This window comes from Solanum stenotomum, chromosome 2 (genome assembly GCF_019186545.1).
Source record: "Solanum stenotomum isolate F172 chromosome 2, ASM1918654v1, whole genome shotgun sequence".
In the NCBI taxonomy this organism is placed as follows: domain Eukaryota; kingdom Viridiplantae; phylum Streptophyta; class Magnoliopsida; order Solanales; family Solanaceae; genus Solanum; species Solanum stenotomum.
This window is the reverse complement of record NC_064283.1, coordinates 28,634,934-28,654,648: the sequence shown is the minus strand read 5'-3', so window position 1 is coordinate 28,654,648 and position 19,715 is coordinate 28,634,934. Positions and strand designations below refer to the sequence as shown.

The 19,715-nt window shown below is 31.2% G+C and overlaps 1 protein-coding gene across 1 annotated transcript; it reads left to right on the top strand.

Annotated features, from left to right (window-relative positions):
- The first annotated feature begins 11,750 nt into the window (after positions 1-11,750).
- LOC125856828 (8-hydroxygeraniol dehydrogenase-like) lies at positions 11,751-14,037 on the top strand. Its single transcript, XM_049536473.1, has 5 exons — positions 11,751-11,855; positions 12,324-12,437; positions 12,982-13,492; positions 13,591-13,744; positions 13,835-14,037. Exons 1-5 carry the CDS (start codon positions 11,767-11,769, stop codon positions 14,035-14,037), a joined length of 1,071 nt encoding a protein of 356 aa, XP_049392430.1. The 5' UTR covers positions 11,751-11,766.
- Positions 14,038-19,715: the final 5,678 nt, after the last annotated feature.

Genomic DNA, 19,715 nt, shown 5'->3' with positions numbered 1-19,715 from the left:
AATATCTGGTCTCTAATTCTTAATATTTCAGTTGGATGAAGCGCCAAGTGAAATAAAAAGTAAAATATGGGTTCCAAAAATCCTATTGGTTAAACTTGTTTGACATTATAGCACTTGTTTCAGTGTTCTACTATACTGCTCCACTGAGTTAGTTACAAATATATTTGTTGGTCTATAAATAACACCAATTTGTTTTTACTGTTCCACTATACAACCCACTGAGTTAGATAGATGGTGTGATGAACATTGTAATGTAGCTCTCGAATTTTTCCTTCTTCTCTAAATGCACTTTCTTTCTTATCAAGTTTTCACAAATCTCCTTTCACCTTAAAAATTCCTAAAAATCCAATTCAACTTTCTCACAACGCAAGTTGCGGCATTATCTCCACAACTCAAGAGTCTGGTCCTCTCTCAGATCTCACGAATAAGTTTACTTTTTTCTCTTTTATCTGTTTTTACTCTTTTCTTCTTTTAAGGAATCTTTTGTTTCTTAGTTATTCTGACGAAAGGTTCTGCAATTGGATTATTTAGAGCATTGTATATTGTTGGATGAACACTAAAGGATTATAGAATTATTATCTCTAAAGAAATGTATCCATCTAAGGAATAAGAAATACAGATAAATCTTGATCCATTAGTTAATATAGTTAATATTATTTGATGTATTTTCTATTACTCCTATTAAAAATATCTTGGAGAAGCCAAAAAATATAGTTATTATAGTTAATATTATTTGATTTATTTTCTATTACTCTTACTAAAAATATCTTGTAGAAGTCAAAAAGGGTGCATCGGATCTATCAAAAGTTTGATGTAGTTAGTTTAATTGTTTAATTTGTTTTAACATTTTTATAGTATAAAAAATATTTTTACTTTATTAAGATAAAAGGTTTTAACGATGTGTGAAAAAAGGGAGAATGACTTAGGGATAGACCAAATAAAAAAGATAGAAGAAGTCATTGAGCAACATCCAGTAATCTTCTGTACGCCCGGAGTTATTCTGAGAATGTAATATTTAGTTATAATTAAGTCACATTTACTTTATTAAATGTGTTTTCTTGTATCTGTATTTTATTATAAAGTGTATATGGGCCTTATGGAGAAATATATCATGTGGAAGTTAAATTTAAAAATTGATAAAAAAGAAAGAAATATTCTTTAATGTTTCGAAACGAACTAAAAAACAATCAAATTAAAGATATAGTGTAATTATTTTGTTAAGAAAGACTTATTATAATTTTATTATTAATGAAAAATTGGACCCTTCAAATTTGGGGCCTAAAACGGATGCCCTCAGTTTTAAAGGCAATGAGCCACCCGAGAAGGTAATATTTGGTTATAATGAAGTCACATTTAAGTTATTAAATGTGTTTTCTCGTGTTGTATCTTGTTGTCTATTTTATCTGAAAGTGTATATGATCCATACGGAGAAAGAGCCTAAGACAAGAGAAGAGGAAACTAAAACAAAAGTTGAACCAAAGTTGCACGCCTTGCTAATTGTGGGATATGGGAGAGAGAGAGGATTTAAATCCTACCTAGAAAAGAGTACTTACGAAAAGATGTGGGGCTACTATGAATTTGGTAAAATAATCTGTAGTTGAGTTACATTTTTAACTTGTCCCATTATAGAATAATCTCAGAAGTTGTAATTAAATTGGAAGTTGTGGTTTATTTGGGAAACAAATGTCGTTAACGTTATGTATGTCAGATATTATATGTCAACATATTGAGTGTGAGGTACGAAATAGAACGACACATATAGAAAAATTCCAAAATTTGGTCACAAAAGTAGAGATCCAAAAACAAGTGTGTTCAATTGTCAAGGTTCACTTTTTTTCTTTGCTAGCACATCTTTCGGTCTTAATGCATCTTGTGCAATGTTTAATGAACGTAAAAGTTAGAGGAGACGTTGATTATGATAATGTCCAAATTTGTTCAACCAAAAAGTCTCAGTGTTAAGGGACTTGAGCTATATGATACAACAAACATATCCAAGGTATATAGACGTGCATCAAGGCATTAGCATTGATTTGAATGACATTTGATGCCACAGTTAAATACATTTTGTTTTTATAAGTTCACCAGAGTTTGTGAACCTATTTAAATCATGTTATCAGGTCTAGATTAGATTGATCTTAGTATCTCTTATTTTATTCATGATGTTAATTGTAAGGAGTAAAATTTGGGTTTTAATTTAATAGAACTAGTCACCAAGGCACTATGTCTAGTATATATGTAAAAGAGAACCGTAGGCCAATCTACGTGGCACCACCACAAACCAGGATTTCCTTTTAATTTATTTATTTTCAAAACTAGCCTTCCCCATTTTATGAAAAGATGTGACTTTTAGGAAAAGTTGCGGCTTTTAGGAAAAGTTATGACTTTTATAAAGAGTTGTGACTTTTATGAAAGGTTGTGACATTTATGAAAGGTTGTGATTTTTTCGAAGGGTTGTGACTTTTCCGAAGAGTTGTGACATTTCTGATAAGGCACAAAAAGCATTTGTTTACACTACCCTTTGTTGTCTATAAATAGAGAGATTTCCTTTCATTTTAAAACAATGTAAATTCTGAACTTCTTCTTCTTCTTCTGCACAATTAAATATTCGTGTACTTTGCTCCTGTTGAGTGGCTTACTGACACCATTGTTTTTGTATCAATACGTTGGTGAATAAAATCGTTCTATCCTGAGAGGATCTAATTCTTCAAACCTCAGGTATTAGAGGGGAATAATTTTCTTAAGGGGATACTGTGCATTCAATGGACTTGATTTTTTCCTTTCTATGTCATTCTATTTTTACATATCGTGGTATTTTTTTTTACAGTCATGAATTTATGCTTATGTTATTAATTGTTGTTTTTGAGTACATGTTTTAAACTCTGTTGTTTATGTTTTTGTAAAGTTATTGTCTCCAGTTATATAGAACATATGCATATATTTATTGTGCAGAACATAATTATTGCACTAAGTTCCAAGAATTCATGTTTTGATATTCTATATAAAATTCTATAACTTAAAACTATTATATATGAACTTACATATTATCTATTTTTATATAGATATGAAGTTTTGTTGGAAATAATAATTCAAAGTTGGAGTAGGAATCCTAAGTTGTTTAGAATTTGTTATTTATGATATTTACATATTTATGTTTAATTAGGATTTGTTAGTTATAGTGGTTCCTAGTCGTAGTTTAATTTGTTTTTACCTTTATAAATAGGGATGCTACTAGTTATTTTCAATGCATAGAAATACATAGAACATACACAGAAACATATAGAACTTTTGAGTTTATGAATATAATATTTTCCTTCAAATTGGTATCAGATCTTCTACAATCCTGGTAGAGAATCAAAGAGTTTCCGCTGCTGTCAGGCGGCAATGACTATATATGTTGCCCGTCTGGCGAGTGATCATGTTGATAAAAGCTGGACGAATAATATATGCATGAAATGAACTTGCTAGGAGGAAAGAAAAGACTTACAAAAATATTGCATATTTAAAGAAGTGCAACCAAGCACAAGAGGAAGTAAAAAAAATCAAAAAGAAAGGGAGTTGATGGAAAGGGAATCAACGAGAGTTGGAGAGAGAGTGCTCCAACACAAAAAAAAACAAAAAAAAACATAAAAGGAAAAGGAGTTGATGGGAAGGGCATCAACAACAGTTGGAGAGAGAGTGCTCCAACACCAAAATAATGCATTGGTGGGAAGGGCATCAACCTCGGAAGTTGGAGAGAAATGCTCAAACACAACCAAGAGAAAAAATATTGCGAGTTGGAGAGAAAGTGCTCCAACACAAAAAGAAAAGGAGTTGATGGGAAGCGCATCAACGACAGTTGGAGAGAGAGTGCTCCTACACAAAAAAAAGCATTGGTGGGAAGGGCATCAACCTTGAAAGTTTGAGAGAAGTGCTCAAACACAACCAAGAGAAAAATATTGTGAGTTGGAGAGAAAGTGCTCCAACACAAAAATAAAATAAAAAAACACAAAAAGAAAAGGAGATGATGGGAAGGACATCAACAACAGTTGGAGAGAGAGTGCTCCAACACAATAAAAAAGGCGTTGGTTGGAAGAGCATCAACTTTGGAAGTTGGAGAAAAGTTATCCAACACAACTAAGAGAAAAAATATTGTGAGTTGGAGCGAAAGTGCTCCAACTGTAACATCTCGCAAATTGAAAGAACAAGAAAGAGCTAGAATTAGAAAGAGTGATTTTTGGAAATAATAAAAATCTGGAAAATTGGTTAAGTTAAGCTAAGTTTGAGTTTTTGGTCAAATTCAAACAACCATAACTCCTAGCTCAGGATGAGTTAGGTGTGTTTCTAGATATCGTAGGAAAGAACTTGGAATAATCTTTCCAACACCGTTGAGTTTACGTGATTCCGAGTTTGTATGAGTGAGTTATGCCCATTGGAAGTTAGGATGTTCAAAAAAGGAAAGTCCAATCCGGATTTTAGAAGGGCATTATGGTCTTTTCACCACCCAATTAATTAATTTCGTGTTTGGTAATTAAGTTGGGGACTAAACTGATTGGATTCAGTTTATGCTTTTGAGAAACAAGTTAGGGTTTTGAGAGAAAAGAAAAGAAGAGGAGAAAAGAGGAAAAGGAACAAAGAATCGTCAAGTTCTTGAAGTTAGGCTCGTGGATTTCGTCAAGGGGTGATCCCTACTCATAGCGTTGGGTTCGTTCACCCATGCGCCAAACATGTTTAGTTCAGCGAATTTCGTTCTATAAAGGCTGAAAGTTTGATGTTCTTGATATGTATTCTTGAATTTGATGTCGTTCAAGAATTGGGCTAATATTGAGAAGTTTCTGAGATCTTTACGTTGAATTATAGAGTTGGTTTGAGTTAGGTTCTTGGGTACATATGTTGGGTATCTGAATCTAAAGAGAATTTGAGAAAAATAGTCGAGTTTAGGAGAATTGGGACTCGAAAACGAAGAAGGAAAAGTCGGGCGAATTTGGGCAGTGGGGCCGCGTCGCAGACCTGCTCCTCAGATTTGAGAAAAACTTCTTCAAGTCGTGGAGCAGTCACGGACCGTTTTGCCTCAAAAGTTATTTTCGCGACCAAAAATTTAAATACATCTCCGTATCGCGGACCTGCTTTCATACAGTGATTTCTTGATTTTTCTCATGTTTAGCTATCTAAAAACACTCTTAAACATCATGAGATCTTTCCTATCACAAATCACAATCCTTGAATCCATAATTCAATTCAAGGAAAGTTAAGAGTCAAGTCCAGAGAAGTAAAGAGTCAAGTCAAGAGAAGTTAAGAGTCAAGTCAAGAGAAGTAAAGAGTCAAGTTAAGAGAAGTTCGTAAAGTTTTGCTAAAGTGTTTTACAAACATTTTAACTTTGTTTTAAGACTTAAGTTTTAAGTTAAGCAAAGAGTAAAGATCGAAGTCATTTCCTCAAAAGAGTATATCGGAACTATGTATTCCCAAAAAGTAAATGTTTTCACATTTAAACAAGAAAGGAAACTGAGTTTTCCAAAAGAGTCTTTGAGCTAGTTTTCAGTAAAGAGTAAGAGTAAAATTCATATTTTTCCAAGAGTTATAAGGGAACTAAGTATTCCCAAGAATTTAAAATGTTTTCACATTTGAACAAGAAAGGGACACACCAATTTCCAAGAGAGCTTTGAAGTTAAGTTTTTGAGTAATTATCTCAAATCAAAGAAAGAGTTTTGTTTTTACAAACATATGAGCTAAGTATATTTTGGGAGTAGTATTGAGCACCGATATGGAAACGAGTTTGAATCCAGATAACTCACGTCTCCATAAACCATGTAGCCATCATGGTAGTAAATGATCATACTTTTTAGATGACTCTTTTAGTTATTTTTGGCATAGACTAGTGGATCCACTTAGTTAAGGCGTCCTATATGACGGCAAAGTATAGAAAAGTACTAGCAGCGTGGGCAAGACGTTGTATCACTACTTAGGCTCATAGTGGTGGTTGTCGGTTAGAGAAACTTCCACAGAAACTATATTACTTTCTTATATGAGTAAAGTTGAGTTTGTTATTGCATTTTCTTTAACGAACTAAATTGTGTTCTACTATTTTAAAGGTTTTTTATATATTGCATGTGTTTTATTGCTTTATATTGAGTTAAGTTATTCAAGAGTTTAGTAAAGCCAAGTTAAGTGTTTCTTTCAGATTATTTTCAAGCTTAAGTTATGTTTAGCATTCCAACTCGCATACTTGTATATTCAATGTACTAATGTCAGTTGACCTTCATCTTATTATGATGCAGACACATGTAACCAGGATCAGCATCTAGCGCCTCGTTGATCTCAAAGTCAGTTGGTGAGCCTCCTAGCTTTTCGGAGGATCCTTTTTATTGCTTTATGTTAGTTCATTAGGATGTCGTGGGTCTTGTCCCGACGTCCATCTCAGTTGTTTAGAGGTTGCATAAACAGAGTTAGTTGATGTTAGTACATTAGTCTTTACTTTCCCTTTTCAATTAAGTTGAGACTTGAGTTGCCATTTTGGCTAGTGAATGTTCTTTATACATTCTAAGTTATTTATTGAGCAGTTCAGTTTACTTTTTAAAGTATTTTATCGTGAGTAAATCAAGTCAAGGGAAGTTAAGAGTCAAGTCAAGAGTCAAGTTGAGAGAAGTTCATAAAGTTTTTCAAAAGTCTTTTACAAATGTTTTAACTTTGTTTTAAGACTTAAGTTTTAAGTTAAGCAAAGAGTAAAGATTGAAGTCATTTCTTCAAAAGAGTATATCGGGACTATATATTCCCAAAAAGTAAATGTTTTCACATTTAAACAAGAAAGGAAACTGAGATTTCCAAAATAGTCTTTGAGCTAGTTTTCAGTAAAGAGTAAGAGTAAAATTCATTTTTTATAAGGGACTAAGTATTCCCAAAAATTTAAAATGTTTTCACATTTGAACAAGAAAGGGAAACACCGATTTCCAAGAGAGCTTTTAAGCTAAGTTTTTGAGTAATTATCTCAAACCAAAGAAAGAGTTTTGTTTTTACAAACATATGAGCTAAGTATATTTTGGCACCGATATGGGGACGAGTTTGAGTTTAGATAACTCACATCTCCATAAACCATGTAGTCATCATGGGTAGTAAATGATCATACTTTTTAGATGACTCATTAAGTGCTTTTTAGCATAGACTAGTGGATCTACTTAGTTAAGGCGTCCTATATGATGGCAAAGTATAGGAAAGTTTTGGCAGCGTAGGCAAGATGTTGTATCACCACTTAGGCTCATCTTGGTGGTTGTCGGTTAGAGAAACTCCTACAAAACTATGTTACTTTCTTATATGAGTAAAGTTGAGTTTGTTATTACATTTTCTTTAACGAACTAAGTTGTGTTCTACTGTTTTAAAGGCTTTCTATTTATTGCATGTTTTTTATTGTTTTATATTGAGTTAAGTTATTCAGGAGTAAAGTCAAGGTAAGTGTTTCTTTCAGATCTTTTCAAGCTTAAGTTATGTTTAACATTCCATCTTGCATACTCGTACATTCAATGTAATGATGTCAGTTGTCCTTCATCTTATTATGATGCAGACACAGGTAACCTGCAGGATCAGCATCCAGTGCCTCGTTGATCCAGTTGAGCACTCAGAGTCAGTTGGTGAGATTCCTAGCTTTTCGGAGGATCTTTTTTATTGCTTTCAGTATTTTAGTGCATTAGGATGTCGTGGGTCTTGTCCCGACGTCCATCTCAGTTGTTTAGATGCTTCATAGACAGAGTTAGTTTATGTTAGTACATGAGTCTTTACTTTCCCTTTTTAGTTAAGTTGAGACTTGAGTTGCCATTTTGGCTAGTGAATGTTCTTTATACATTCTTAGTTATTTATTGAGCAGTTCAATTTACTTTTTAAAGTATTTTACCATGAGTAAGTCTTCTACTGAGTAGTAAGTCAGGCCAAGGGTTTGCTTGGGGCCTGTAATAGTTCTCGAGTGCCAACCACGTCCGGGGTGTAGGCTCAGGGCGTGACACCAACACTTGAAAGTTGGAGAGAAGTGCTCTAATACAACCAAGAAAAAAAATATCGTTAGTTGGAGAGAAAGTGCTCCTACACTTGAAAGTTGGAGAGAAGGTGCTCCAACACAGCCAAGAAAAAAAATAAATGAGAATTGAAGAGAAGTACTCCAAGAATTGAAGATTGAAGATTGAAGAGAAGTATTTCAATACAACAACAATAACAAGAACAAAAAGGTAAGAGTATACAACTTTGAATTACGGGAGAATGTTGGAAATAATAAGTCAAAGTTGGAGTAGGAATCATAAGTTGTTTAGGATTTGTTATTTATGATATTTTCTTATTTATGTTTAATTAGGATTTGTTAGTAATAGTGGTTCCTAGTCCTAGTTTAATTTGGTTTTTACCTTTATAAATAGGGATGTTACTAGTTTTTTTCAATACACAGAAATACATAGAACATACACAGCAACATATAAAACTTTTGAGTTTATAAATAAAATATTTTCCTTCAAGTTTCTCACTTTTTAATTGAAGAAATTCATTATGCAAGTTCAAAAGTTATAATTGCTTTCATGTTCAAGCGTAATTTCTTTTTTGAATCTGTTAACAATTTTTTGAATTTTCCCTGAGACATATATCACAATTGTATAATCTATACAACTTAAATGTGTTCATTTTCTTAGGAAATGTCTTTATATATATATTCTTATTTTCTTCTTTATTTTTCTTTTAACGTTGATTAAAGAACAAATGATTTATTATTTCCCGAATAATTCATTCATTAGAGGTTCTTGAGTTATGTGATAATGACAAATAATCAAATTCATGTTGGAATATTGCTAATATTTTTTTAAGAACCTATTTTTTCAATTATTTTTAATGTATGGATATTAGTAAAGGATTATTTGCAAGTTCAATAAAATTATTATTTATGACTCCACGAAGCACGGGCAAATTACCTAGTGATAAATAAAAGGAAAAAAATCTTATGAAAAAACAAAAGACCTTAACCTTAGCAACAATCTGTTAGTTAATTTCGACGTCACAAGTAATAAGGAAATAAATATGGAAGAAAATATAGCTAAGATAAATGATAATATATAATTATCTCTCTGTAGTATTACCTACCTCAATAACTCCTCCTTAAAGCATGGTTCAATTGCTCTCGACGACCTTGAACTCTTCCAATAGGTACTAAATATAAGGATAATAATTAAATAATAATTATTTAAAAAATAATAGCAAAAATTTCAATCAATATTTATGAGGATCTTCGTGTTTTTAATATAGTACTAGTTCTCAAACACGTGCAACGCACGTGTATTTCACACTTATATTATAAAAGTTAAAGTATTTGAATTAATTTTTTAGATGTCATATGAACATGTGAAGAAAATAACAACATTTTATTTTTTAAAACTATTTTTATGTACATTATTTTTTTATTTTATAAGGTACATAATAGATGATGTTCTTGTTGTTGGTTCTCATATTTGACTTCTCGATTAAGTGTGTACATAAATCAAAGATAGTTATTTGACTTTCCATTTTTTTTCCATATATAAACTAAGAATTAAATATAAAAATATATTCAATATGTGAAATCATATATATATAATCATTTGTTTATCTTGCACCCAACAAAGATATTGTTCATATCCTAGTAAAAGATTTTTAATTTATTCAACCAGGCATGATCCATTCAAGGGTCAATAACACTGTTGTGTTATTAGGTATATAGGAGTGGTTTAAGAATGCGAAAAGTTATTGGATCAAAAAGTTAATATAAGGAAAGATGAAAGATTGAAAAAAATAATGTAATAACTAGCTGAATTCATAATGCTATAACTAAAGAATGTAAAAGAGTGTGGATAACATTTGCAATAATTAGTAATAACTAATACAATAATAATTTCATAACTAAAAAATTAAAGTGCAATAGATGAATTTCTTATTAATTATGCATTTACTTAAATAGATAGAACTTCTAATTAATTTTTCTATTTATTTAGATAGTTAATTAGACTTTACTTTAGTGTAGGGGTAAAATGGTAATCTAACGTTGCCATTTAAAGCTTCCCGTGTGTTGTACGTTTATTCCATATTATTTAATATAAATTTATTTCACAAAAGATAATTTTTAAATGATTCGCTTATTTTCCTATTTGCTATTACTTTTTATTTATTTTTTAAAAGAAGAAATAAGAACATTTAAAAGTAATATATTTTGAAGTTAGAAGATCTTGTTAACTTGATAATACTTTCGTGACATATATAGTACTATAATTGAAATACAAATAAAAAATATTTATCTCATAAAATTAAAAATTAAACTAATACACCTTCAACGGTTCAACCCAACATCATTATAAATCATTTGAATATTCCTTCGACTAAAATACATAAATATTTTTTAAAATAAGTAATAAGTAAAACAAAAGGAAAATGCTTATATAGTAATAATTATTTTGAAGCAAACTTTCTGACAAACTCAAATCACATAAATAACATTGTAAATAAAGTCATTCTTATGTCTTGAGCATCAACAAAACAACTCGTGAAAATTCTATGAATCATGAGAAGTTCAATATTTTTTTAAAAGGATATTTAGAAGCATATATTTGCATCAATGGAGAAATTGTTAAGAAAAACAAATGAATTTAGACTAATTAAAGTTAGCTTCATTTACGAGAACAATATATACTACTTTATATATTAAGAAGAAAAAAAAAAGAAAAATGATTATTATATCACCAAAAAATATTTCCCTCAAGTAGTCGAGGTTCTGGAATATATGTTCTTAGGATAGAATGATTTACTTAATCATAGTAGTGGTACCTGAGATTCCGCTGATCTTCAAACTAACTGAATGACAATAAATCATACGAAAAATTTTAACATACAAGAAGAAGAGTAGAAGATTAGAAATTTTTTATGGTTGAAAATTGAGAGGAAATTCCACTCTTTAGAGCAAAGAAAGGGTAGTATGAACATGTGCTATTGTGCCTTATCTGAAAAATTATGATCCTTTGAAAAAGTGACAATCCTTTGGAAAAGTCACAACTTATCGAAAAAGTCATAACTCATCTAAAAAGTCAGAGTCCTTTGTAAAAGTCACAACTTATCAAAAAAGTCACAACTCATCAAAAAAGTCACAACCCTTCAAAAAAGTCACACCTCATCGGGAAATCACAACCTTTCGAAACAACATATATTATTCAAATAGAAATAGATGGGTGTTAAGTAGGGCTATTATAGTGATTTAACATTCAAGTTAGGGAGTTCATGCTTTTAATGTAGTATAGATATAGATATAAATATAGATATAAATATAGATATAAATAGATAGCTGATAAACACCAAAACAAAAACAAAATATATTTACAGGACAATCAACACACGGTTCCTTTATCCCCTTTTACCTTTCATGATAAATTGGCTAAATTCATAAAAAACAAAAAAAATAGCATTGAAATTGATTTTTATTGACCAATCAAAATTGTCTTCCAGAATCTATAATTGCCTCAAAATGTCCAAAATATAGTAAAAATTAGCGGCCAGACCTTAGTCACGTACTACTGAACCATTTTCTCAGAAACATCATATAATATAATATCTTATATTAATCCATAAAAAGGCAAATTGTACAGAGAAGCCATGACAATAACATTTGCTTCATACCTCATCGACTATGTCATTAGCCATCAACTCAAATGCCTATTTATTCAAATGAAAAATCAATAATTGGACTATAACTCTACTCAAATTAATTGTTATAACATTAATATCTCCAAAAAATATAAAAAAATCAAGACAATGGAAAAATCACATGAAAATGTAAAGGCATTTGGATGGGCAGCTAGAGACACTTCTGGGGTACTTTCTCCTTTCAATTTTTCAAGAAGGTACAAATTAATTCTATCTTTATAATATTCTTTTCGGATTTAAGTTATATAAACTGAAAGTAAGTCCAAAGACTTTTTGCACGTCCCCAACCACTTCAGCCAACTAGTTTACAGAAGGAATAATACATAAACATGTACCTTAACTTGGCTTCAGCGGACAACTATGCCCTCCAATTTTTAGTGTGCACAAGTAGACACTTAAACTTATATAAAATTGAACAAGCAGACACACATGTCCCACATGACATAATACACGTAGGACACAAAATTGTCATGTAGGACAAATGTTTATGTATATTATACTAATTAAATCTACACAACATATCTACATTGATATTGTATATATTGTGTATATTTTTCATATACTGATAAACTAGTTCACCGAACTGTATATATATCGGTAACTTTCCTATTATACTCCAAAGATAAACACTAATGGAAGTTTGGTTTAATTTGGAATTGGTGAAGGGTGACTGGTGAAAAAGATGTGCAATTCAAAGTTATGTATTGTGGAATTTGTCATACTGATCTTCATCAGCTCAAGAATGAATGGAGCAATAGTATATATCCAATGGTACCTGGGTAAGTTTCATTTTGCTCCATCTCTTTTATTATAACCCTATTGGAGACAAAAGCCGTAATATATATTAAGTGGAAAATGGTAGATAAGCGGACTTATTATTCACCAAGTTTCAAAAAGAATATTCTTATAATTGCATTATATATTATCTTTTTACAAAGCCGGAGCCAGAATTTAAACAATATAATAATCGCAACATATGTAGTTAATTTAGGTAATTTTCCTTCTTTCTAATTGTTTGGACAACGATATTGTAAATTTGATCATCAAGAAGTTTACTAGAAGACTTTGCGATGATGAAATATGTCGCTAAACAACTAAAATCCATAGCTAAATCGGATCAATTAGTTTAGGATTCCATAACATAGCTAAGAGAAATTCATTTCTAACATACAAAAGGTAGGGGACAGTTCTGCTTACATTTTATCCTCCTCTGACTCGACTTGTGAGATTACACTGAATATGTTGTTGCACGTAAGAGAAATTAGTGCCAGATTATATGTACTTCTAAATTTAATACTTTGTAATTGTCAATTTCTCTTACAGGCATGAAGTTGTTGGTGTAGTAACTGAAATTGGTACCAAAGTGGAGAAATTCAAAATTGGAGATAAAGTTGGAGTTGGGGGTTTAGTAGAATCATGTCGAAAATGTGAAAATTGTGATAACGATCTGGAAAATTACTGTCGCGATCAGATCATGACATACAACGGTGTTTACACCGATGGAACCACCACGTATGGTGGTTACTCCGATATAATGGTAACGAACGAGCACTACGTGGTCTACTGGCCCGAAAATTTACCAATGGAAGCTGCTCCCCTGTTATGTGCAGGGATCACAATTTATAGTCCATTGAAATATTTTGGACTTGACAAGTCGGGAATGCACATTGGTGTTGTTGGTCTTGGTGGACATGGACATATGGCTGTGAAATTTGCTAAGGCATTCGGGACCAAAGTTACTGTCATTAGTACATCTCTTAGTAAGAAAGACGAGGCAATTAAGCATTTAGGGGCAGACTCATTTTTGGTCAGTCGTGACCTTGACCAAATGCAGGTCGATCAATCAATCAACTATGCTTCAATTTCAAATTTATAACAAAGGTATGACAAATGAATAATACTAATTTTCGTTTGTACGTGTAATATGAGCAGGCTACAACGGGATCACTTGATGGCATCATCGATACTGTATCTGTGATTCACCCTCTTCTTCCATTGATTAATTTATTGAAAACTCATGGGAAGCTTGCGATGCTTGGGGCGCCTGAAAAACCACTAGAGTTGCTTGTATTTCCCCTGCTTTTAGGTATGTTTGGTCTTCAATCAACGATTTTGTCTATTCATTTTTTTCAACAGGAAATATTGATATACAATGTTAATAAAATGTGTGTAATAGGAAGGAAGCTAGTGGCGGGGAGCTTTATAGGAGGGATGAAGGAGATACAAGAGATGGTAGATTTCGCGGTGAAGCATAGCATAACACCAGATGTTGAAGTCGTGCCAATGGACTACGTGAATACAGCATTTGAACGCCTTTTGAAATCGAACGTGAAGTATCGTTTTGTGCTTGACATTGGAAACACGTTGAACAAGAATTGAGATGGGGGGACATCTTGCTTCTGGCAATATCAATGTTGTTTTTTAATCAAGAAAATGAGTGTGTCATAGGGTTATGATTTTGTATTAAGGTTTGCATGTTTTGTTGTTTAATCTATTTCTTACATTTTGTGTATCAAAAGGAATAAGGAGTTAAGGGAATAAAAATGGTATTGTGTTTTCTAGTATTGAAACTCGGTAAAAACATATAAGCATTCAACGTTTACATCAAATTATACTAGTTTATCATGTTAAGTCATAAATTAAGGTGAAATATGTATATGTTAACTATAGTTCAATGATGAAAGTGTATGTGTAGGTGTGTGGCGAAGGCTTCATAAAGCTTATCTCGTTTTCCAATCAGATGTTTGGATGTGAGTATTGTCACCCCTTGAGCCTACACCCTGGATGTGGCCGGCACTCGAGAACCATTGTTGGTCCCCAAACGAATCCTTGGTCTGACTGACTACTTAGCGGAAGACTGTCTCAAGAAAATATAGGCCTTAAAACGTAAATAAATCATTAAGTCAAAGTACTCAATTTAACTGTCTGAAAATAATGAATGATAGCAGTAATAGTGTAAACAAAACATCTGAAAAGCAATAAGACTCTCAATATTGTCTATCTATGAAACATCTACTATTTTAAGACAAGCGTCGGGACAAGACCCGTGACAACCTTAAACAAACTAAGACTGAACTAAAGTGATTGGAGTCCTCTAGAAGCAAGGAGGTCTCACCAAATGCTATCAAGAGTGTTATGTGATCTCAGTGAAGTGCATGCTGATGATCCTAACACTTGTATCTGCATCATAAAAAGATGCAGGTCGAATGACATCAGTACATTGAATGCATGAGTATGTAATATAGCTGAATGAAACAATAACTGAACTGAAACGGCTAAAATATAACTCTACTGAATGCAAAGCATGATCATGAGATTTAAAGCTTCACAATAAAAGTAAATATAATAACTCACTGAACTGAATATATATGCATAATAAAATGCTCTGCTTTTTACTTTACTAGGGAGTTTCTCTAACCAACAACCATCACATGAGCCTCGTGATGATACAATGTCTCGCCCACGTTGTCAAAATTCTCTTATACCTTGTCGGGGTATAGAACAAACTCAACTTATGGATCTACTATAAAGGTATGCTCAACGACAGTGAGGAGTCACCCGAAAGTAAATATAATAACTTCACAATAAAAGTAAATATAATAATTCAGTGAACTGAATATAATTGCATAATAAAATGCTCTGCTCTTTACTTTACTAGGGAGTTTCTCTAACCGACAACAATCAAATGAGCCTCGTGATGATACAACGTCTCGCCCACGCTGTCAAAATTCTCTTATACCTTGCCGGGGTATAGAACAAACTCAACTTATGGATCTACTATAAAGGTATGCTCAAAGGCAGAGAGGAGTCACCCGAAAGTAAATATAATAACTTCACAATAAAAGTAAATATAATAACTCACTGAACTGAATATATATGCATAATAAAATGCTCTACTCTTTACTTTACAAAGGAGTTTCTCTAACCGAAAACCATCGCATGAGCCTCGTGATGATACAGCGTCTCGCCCACGTTGTCAAAATTCTCTTATACCTTGACGGGGTATAGAACAAACTCAACTTATGGATCTACTATAAAGGTATACTCAAAGGCAGTGAGGAGTCACCTGAAAGTCAGTGCGATCCTAACCTACACTGGCTACGTGGTTCAAGTGACAGTTTCTTACCTTTGTAAGAAAATATGGAAACTATTCAGAAGACTTAAGTTACTATGCATTATGACAAATCTTCTACACTACCTTAAAAGCATGAAATCCCAAACTTAAATGTTAAATTATTATAATACTCCCAATTAAAAATAGAGAAAATGACATAAATGGTCCCTAAACTATCACAATAGGTCTAAAATAGTCCCTTAACTATACATGTGACAAATATAGTCCTTTAACTATCCACCCTTTTGTCAAGTTTGGTCTATATCACTTTTCATAAAAAGTGTTAACAAACACCGTTAACATACATGATTGAATTTTGTCTCATTTCTTTTTTCCACCTTTTTTCTCCATTATCTCATTATTTCCTCACTTTCTTTTTCCAATTCTTCTCCATTGACTTTCTTTTTTGTCATTTCCTTTGTCTATTATCTCACTATTCTCTCACTTTTTTTTTTCAATTCTTTTCGTCATTGTCTGCAATTATGTCGTTGATCGTTATTTCATGCAAGTTAAAGCAAAATGCAAAGTAACGAACACAATTGAGAAAATATGATTCTATTTTCATGTTAATAATCGATCATTACATCAATGAAACTGCATAAAATTGCAGAAAAGTTCAAAAATCAGCAACTAAATTGAACTATAGTGCTCTGTTTTCAACATTTTTTGTGCAGAAAATAGCTTAAACTACAAAAAAAAATAGCAGCTATCAAACTTCGATCGAATTGCAGCACCAAAACACCCAATCAACAGAAAACTGCAAAATCAACACCAAACTATACATAACACAGCACTAAACAACAACATCAAACCACCAAAAAATCAGCACCAAATTGCACAAAACACAGCTCCAAAAAGGTCACCAAATTGCTGAACAAACAACAACACCCAACCACCAAAAATCAGCACCAAACTACACAAAAACTAACATAGAAACTGCGCCAAACTCGCCAAAATCTAGATTCTAGGGTTTTCTTGACTGTACCGTCTCACAATGAAGAAAAGATGAGGGAAAAATAAAATCAAGAGAGAACGTATTGAATGACGACGTTTGTTAACGGTGGATATAAAATGTGGATAGAAACCAAACTTGACAAAATGGTGGATAATTAAAGGACTATATCCGTTAAGTGTATAGTTAAAGGACTATTTTAGACCTACTGTGATAGTTTAGGGACCATTTATGTCATTTTCTCATTAAAAATACTCAATTTATTTTATTTACTTATTTAATTAATTATATTATATTAAAACTAGATACCTTTTCACATTAAAGGGTTGTGACTTTTCCAATGAGTTGTGACTTTTCCGAAGGGATGTTACTTATTTGTGGGGTTGTGACATTTTCGATGAATTCTGACTTTTTCGAAGGGTTGTGGTTATTTTAAATGGTTGTCTTTTTCAAAGGGTTGTGCCTTTTCCGATGAGTTGTGACTTTTTCGATGAGTAGTGACTTTTTCGAAAGGTTGTAACTTTTTTGATAAGGTACCTATTCATACTACTATTTTTTAGCTATAAATAGAGGAGTTTCCTCTCACTTTTAATCTACGATTTTTATGTTTTCTACTCTTCTTCTTCTTAATAAATCTCAAATGTTATTTGCAACAGTTTATTAAGTTCAAAAATCAACGAAATTTGAGGTACCACATAAGAAAGAGTTGGTGAATAAATTGTAGAAAATTATTCTTCAATTCACACTCATATTTTCCTCTTACGATTGTCATCACATACATACTTCAATATTGTTTATATCATTTTAGAACATTAATACCCTTTTAATTAACCTAGATATTTTATTTATTAAAAAAAGACTTATTTACTATGAATAGTCACAACAATTTCAACCTTCATGTTTCTTCGGTCATAAATCACAACCATTCACTTCTTATAAATTCTTGGGGATCTCTTTTCTGCAATAATTTGAGATCGTTTAAAATTTTCATAAATGATTCATCCGCAATCCATTTATATGGTTCGCTGAAGTTCTTAGCATGGAAATTTAGGTATTGGCTTTCTATTAAATTATTAAATAAATAAAAAGAACAGAGAATTGTACAATTAACTGTGGACTTTGTTTCACACAAAAAAACTTCTATATACAATAAAACCTCTCTAAATTAATATAGGTGGGACCATGAAATATTATTATTTTATGCATGTATTATCTAATAGATAAATTAATATTTATTAATTTAAAGAGTGTTCGACAACGAAAAAATTATTCAGGGATGGAATCTCAAAGAATTTGAAAGAACCTACTTGTGAAAACCTCATTTATGTTCAGAGGTCCAGAGCTTAGAACAAATTGCGGATATCATTGGAAAAACAATGTTGATGATACAACACATTTGGAACCAGTTACACGTAAGAAAACACTTGCATCTAGAACTCTTCACAATTTTATGGTGCAATTAGAAAAGACAATACCGAAACTTTTTGATGCAATAAGAAAAGTTAGAGATAAGCTTCAACTAGATTTAAATTTTAACTAACATAACATAATAGAATCATATTTTACTAAATTTTCTTAGATATATTTGTACTTTTAAAGAATTATCAATTTATAATATTAATGGGACCATATATTTATATAGCAGTCTTCTGAAAATATATTATCTAATTATCTTATCGAAATAAGTGATTTTTTCCATTGGCCCAAGTAGGGACCGGAGGAAATTATTATCTTAATGAGATTATTAATTAACCGAGTATTAATTTAGTGAGGTTTTACTATATAGTGCGCGAGAATTTTCATTTATTTTTCTTATTTTGTTTCTTCAATTAGTTTATTTTATTTTTCATTCGAGAGAGAATATAATAATTAGTGTTCACATAACGAGTGAACATTGACAATACACAGATTGAGGATTATTTTTTTCAATAAAATTAATAGATCAAGTTGTGATACAGACAATAATAATAAACAAAGACAAAAAAAAAAGGCGCATGATCTTCTTTATTTTTTCATTTTGTATTCTTTTACCCTCAAACTAAGGAGTTTTTTCCTAATTTTTCTAAAATAGCAGGCATCAACGTAGTCCATTGAATTATTAGTTTTGATGTTAAGTCCTCTATTTCAAAATAGATTATCACTTTCACTTATAATATGATAATATAGCCATGATAATTAATATTTTTTTAATAGATATGCAAGTAAAAGTGAACGGAGAAAGTAAAGTGTTGGTGACAAGAGATTTCAATCAAATGGAACACTAGAGTGAATATAGCATGGACATATATTTTCATCTACCTTCTTCATTGGCTATGACTTGTGTTCCATATATTTTTTCTTTTTGCATATTTATATTGGGTATACAAAATTTTAAGTATGAATTCCATGTTATTTTGTGCTCATTTTAATCTTAGAAAATGTTGTCACGAGATACAGTACTCCTTGCTAGCTATATAAAATAAGATAAAAAAAAATAGTGATTGATCATAAAATGATCTTAAATCAAATTAAAGATTCTATAGATAATACTTTAAATTTTATTCATCTATCAATATTTTTTATTGAAAAAGTTTAATATTTTATATCACGATACAACTTCTATTATATACTAGATACTTTCATTAGACAATAACTATATGATATGTATGCGGCGAAAAAAGGAGAAGACTACAATTCCGCAAAGATAAGGTAGAAACTTAAAGAAATGAAATATTTTTCACCAAGTGATGTTGTTCATATATTAACATTAAATTGTATATATATATATATATATATATATATATATATATATATATATATCTAAAACAAAGAATTGGTAAAGCTAAATATTTGACATAAATTATAACAACATTTCACTGTAACAACCGAATTTTCCTTAAAACTAATTTTTGATATTATATTTTTTATCTCAATAATATCTGATCATTTTGATCTCAAAAAACAAGTAACTCTATGACAATATGTATTAATAAATCAAAAGCACTTTTTCTA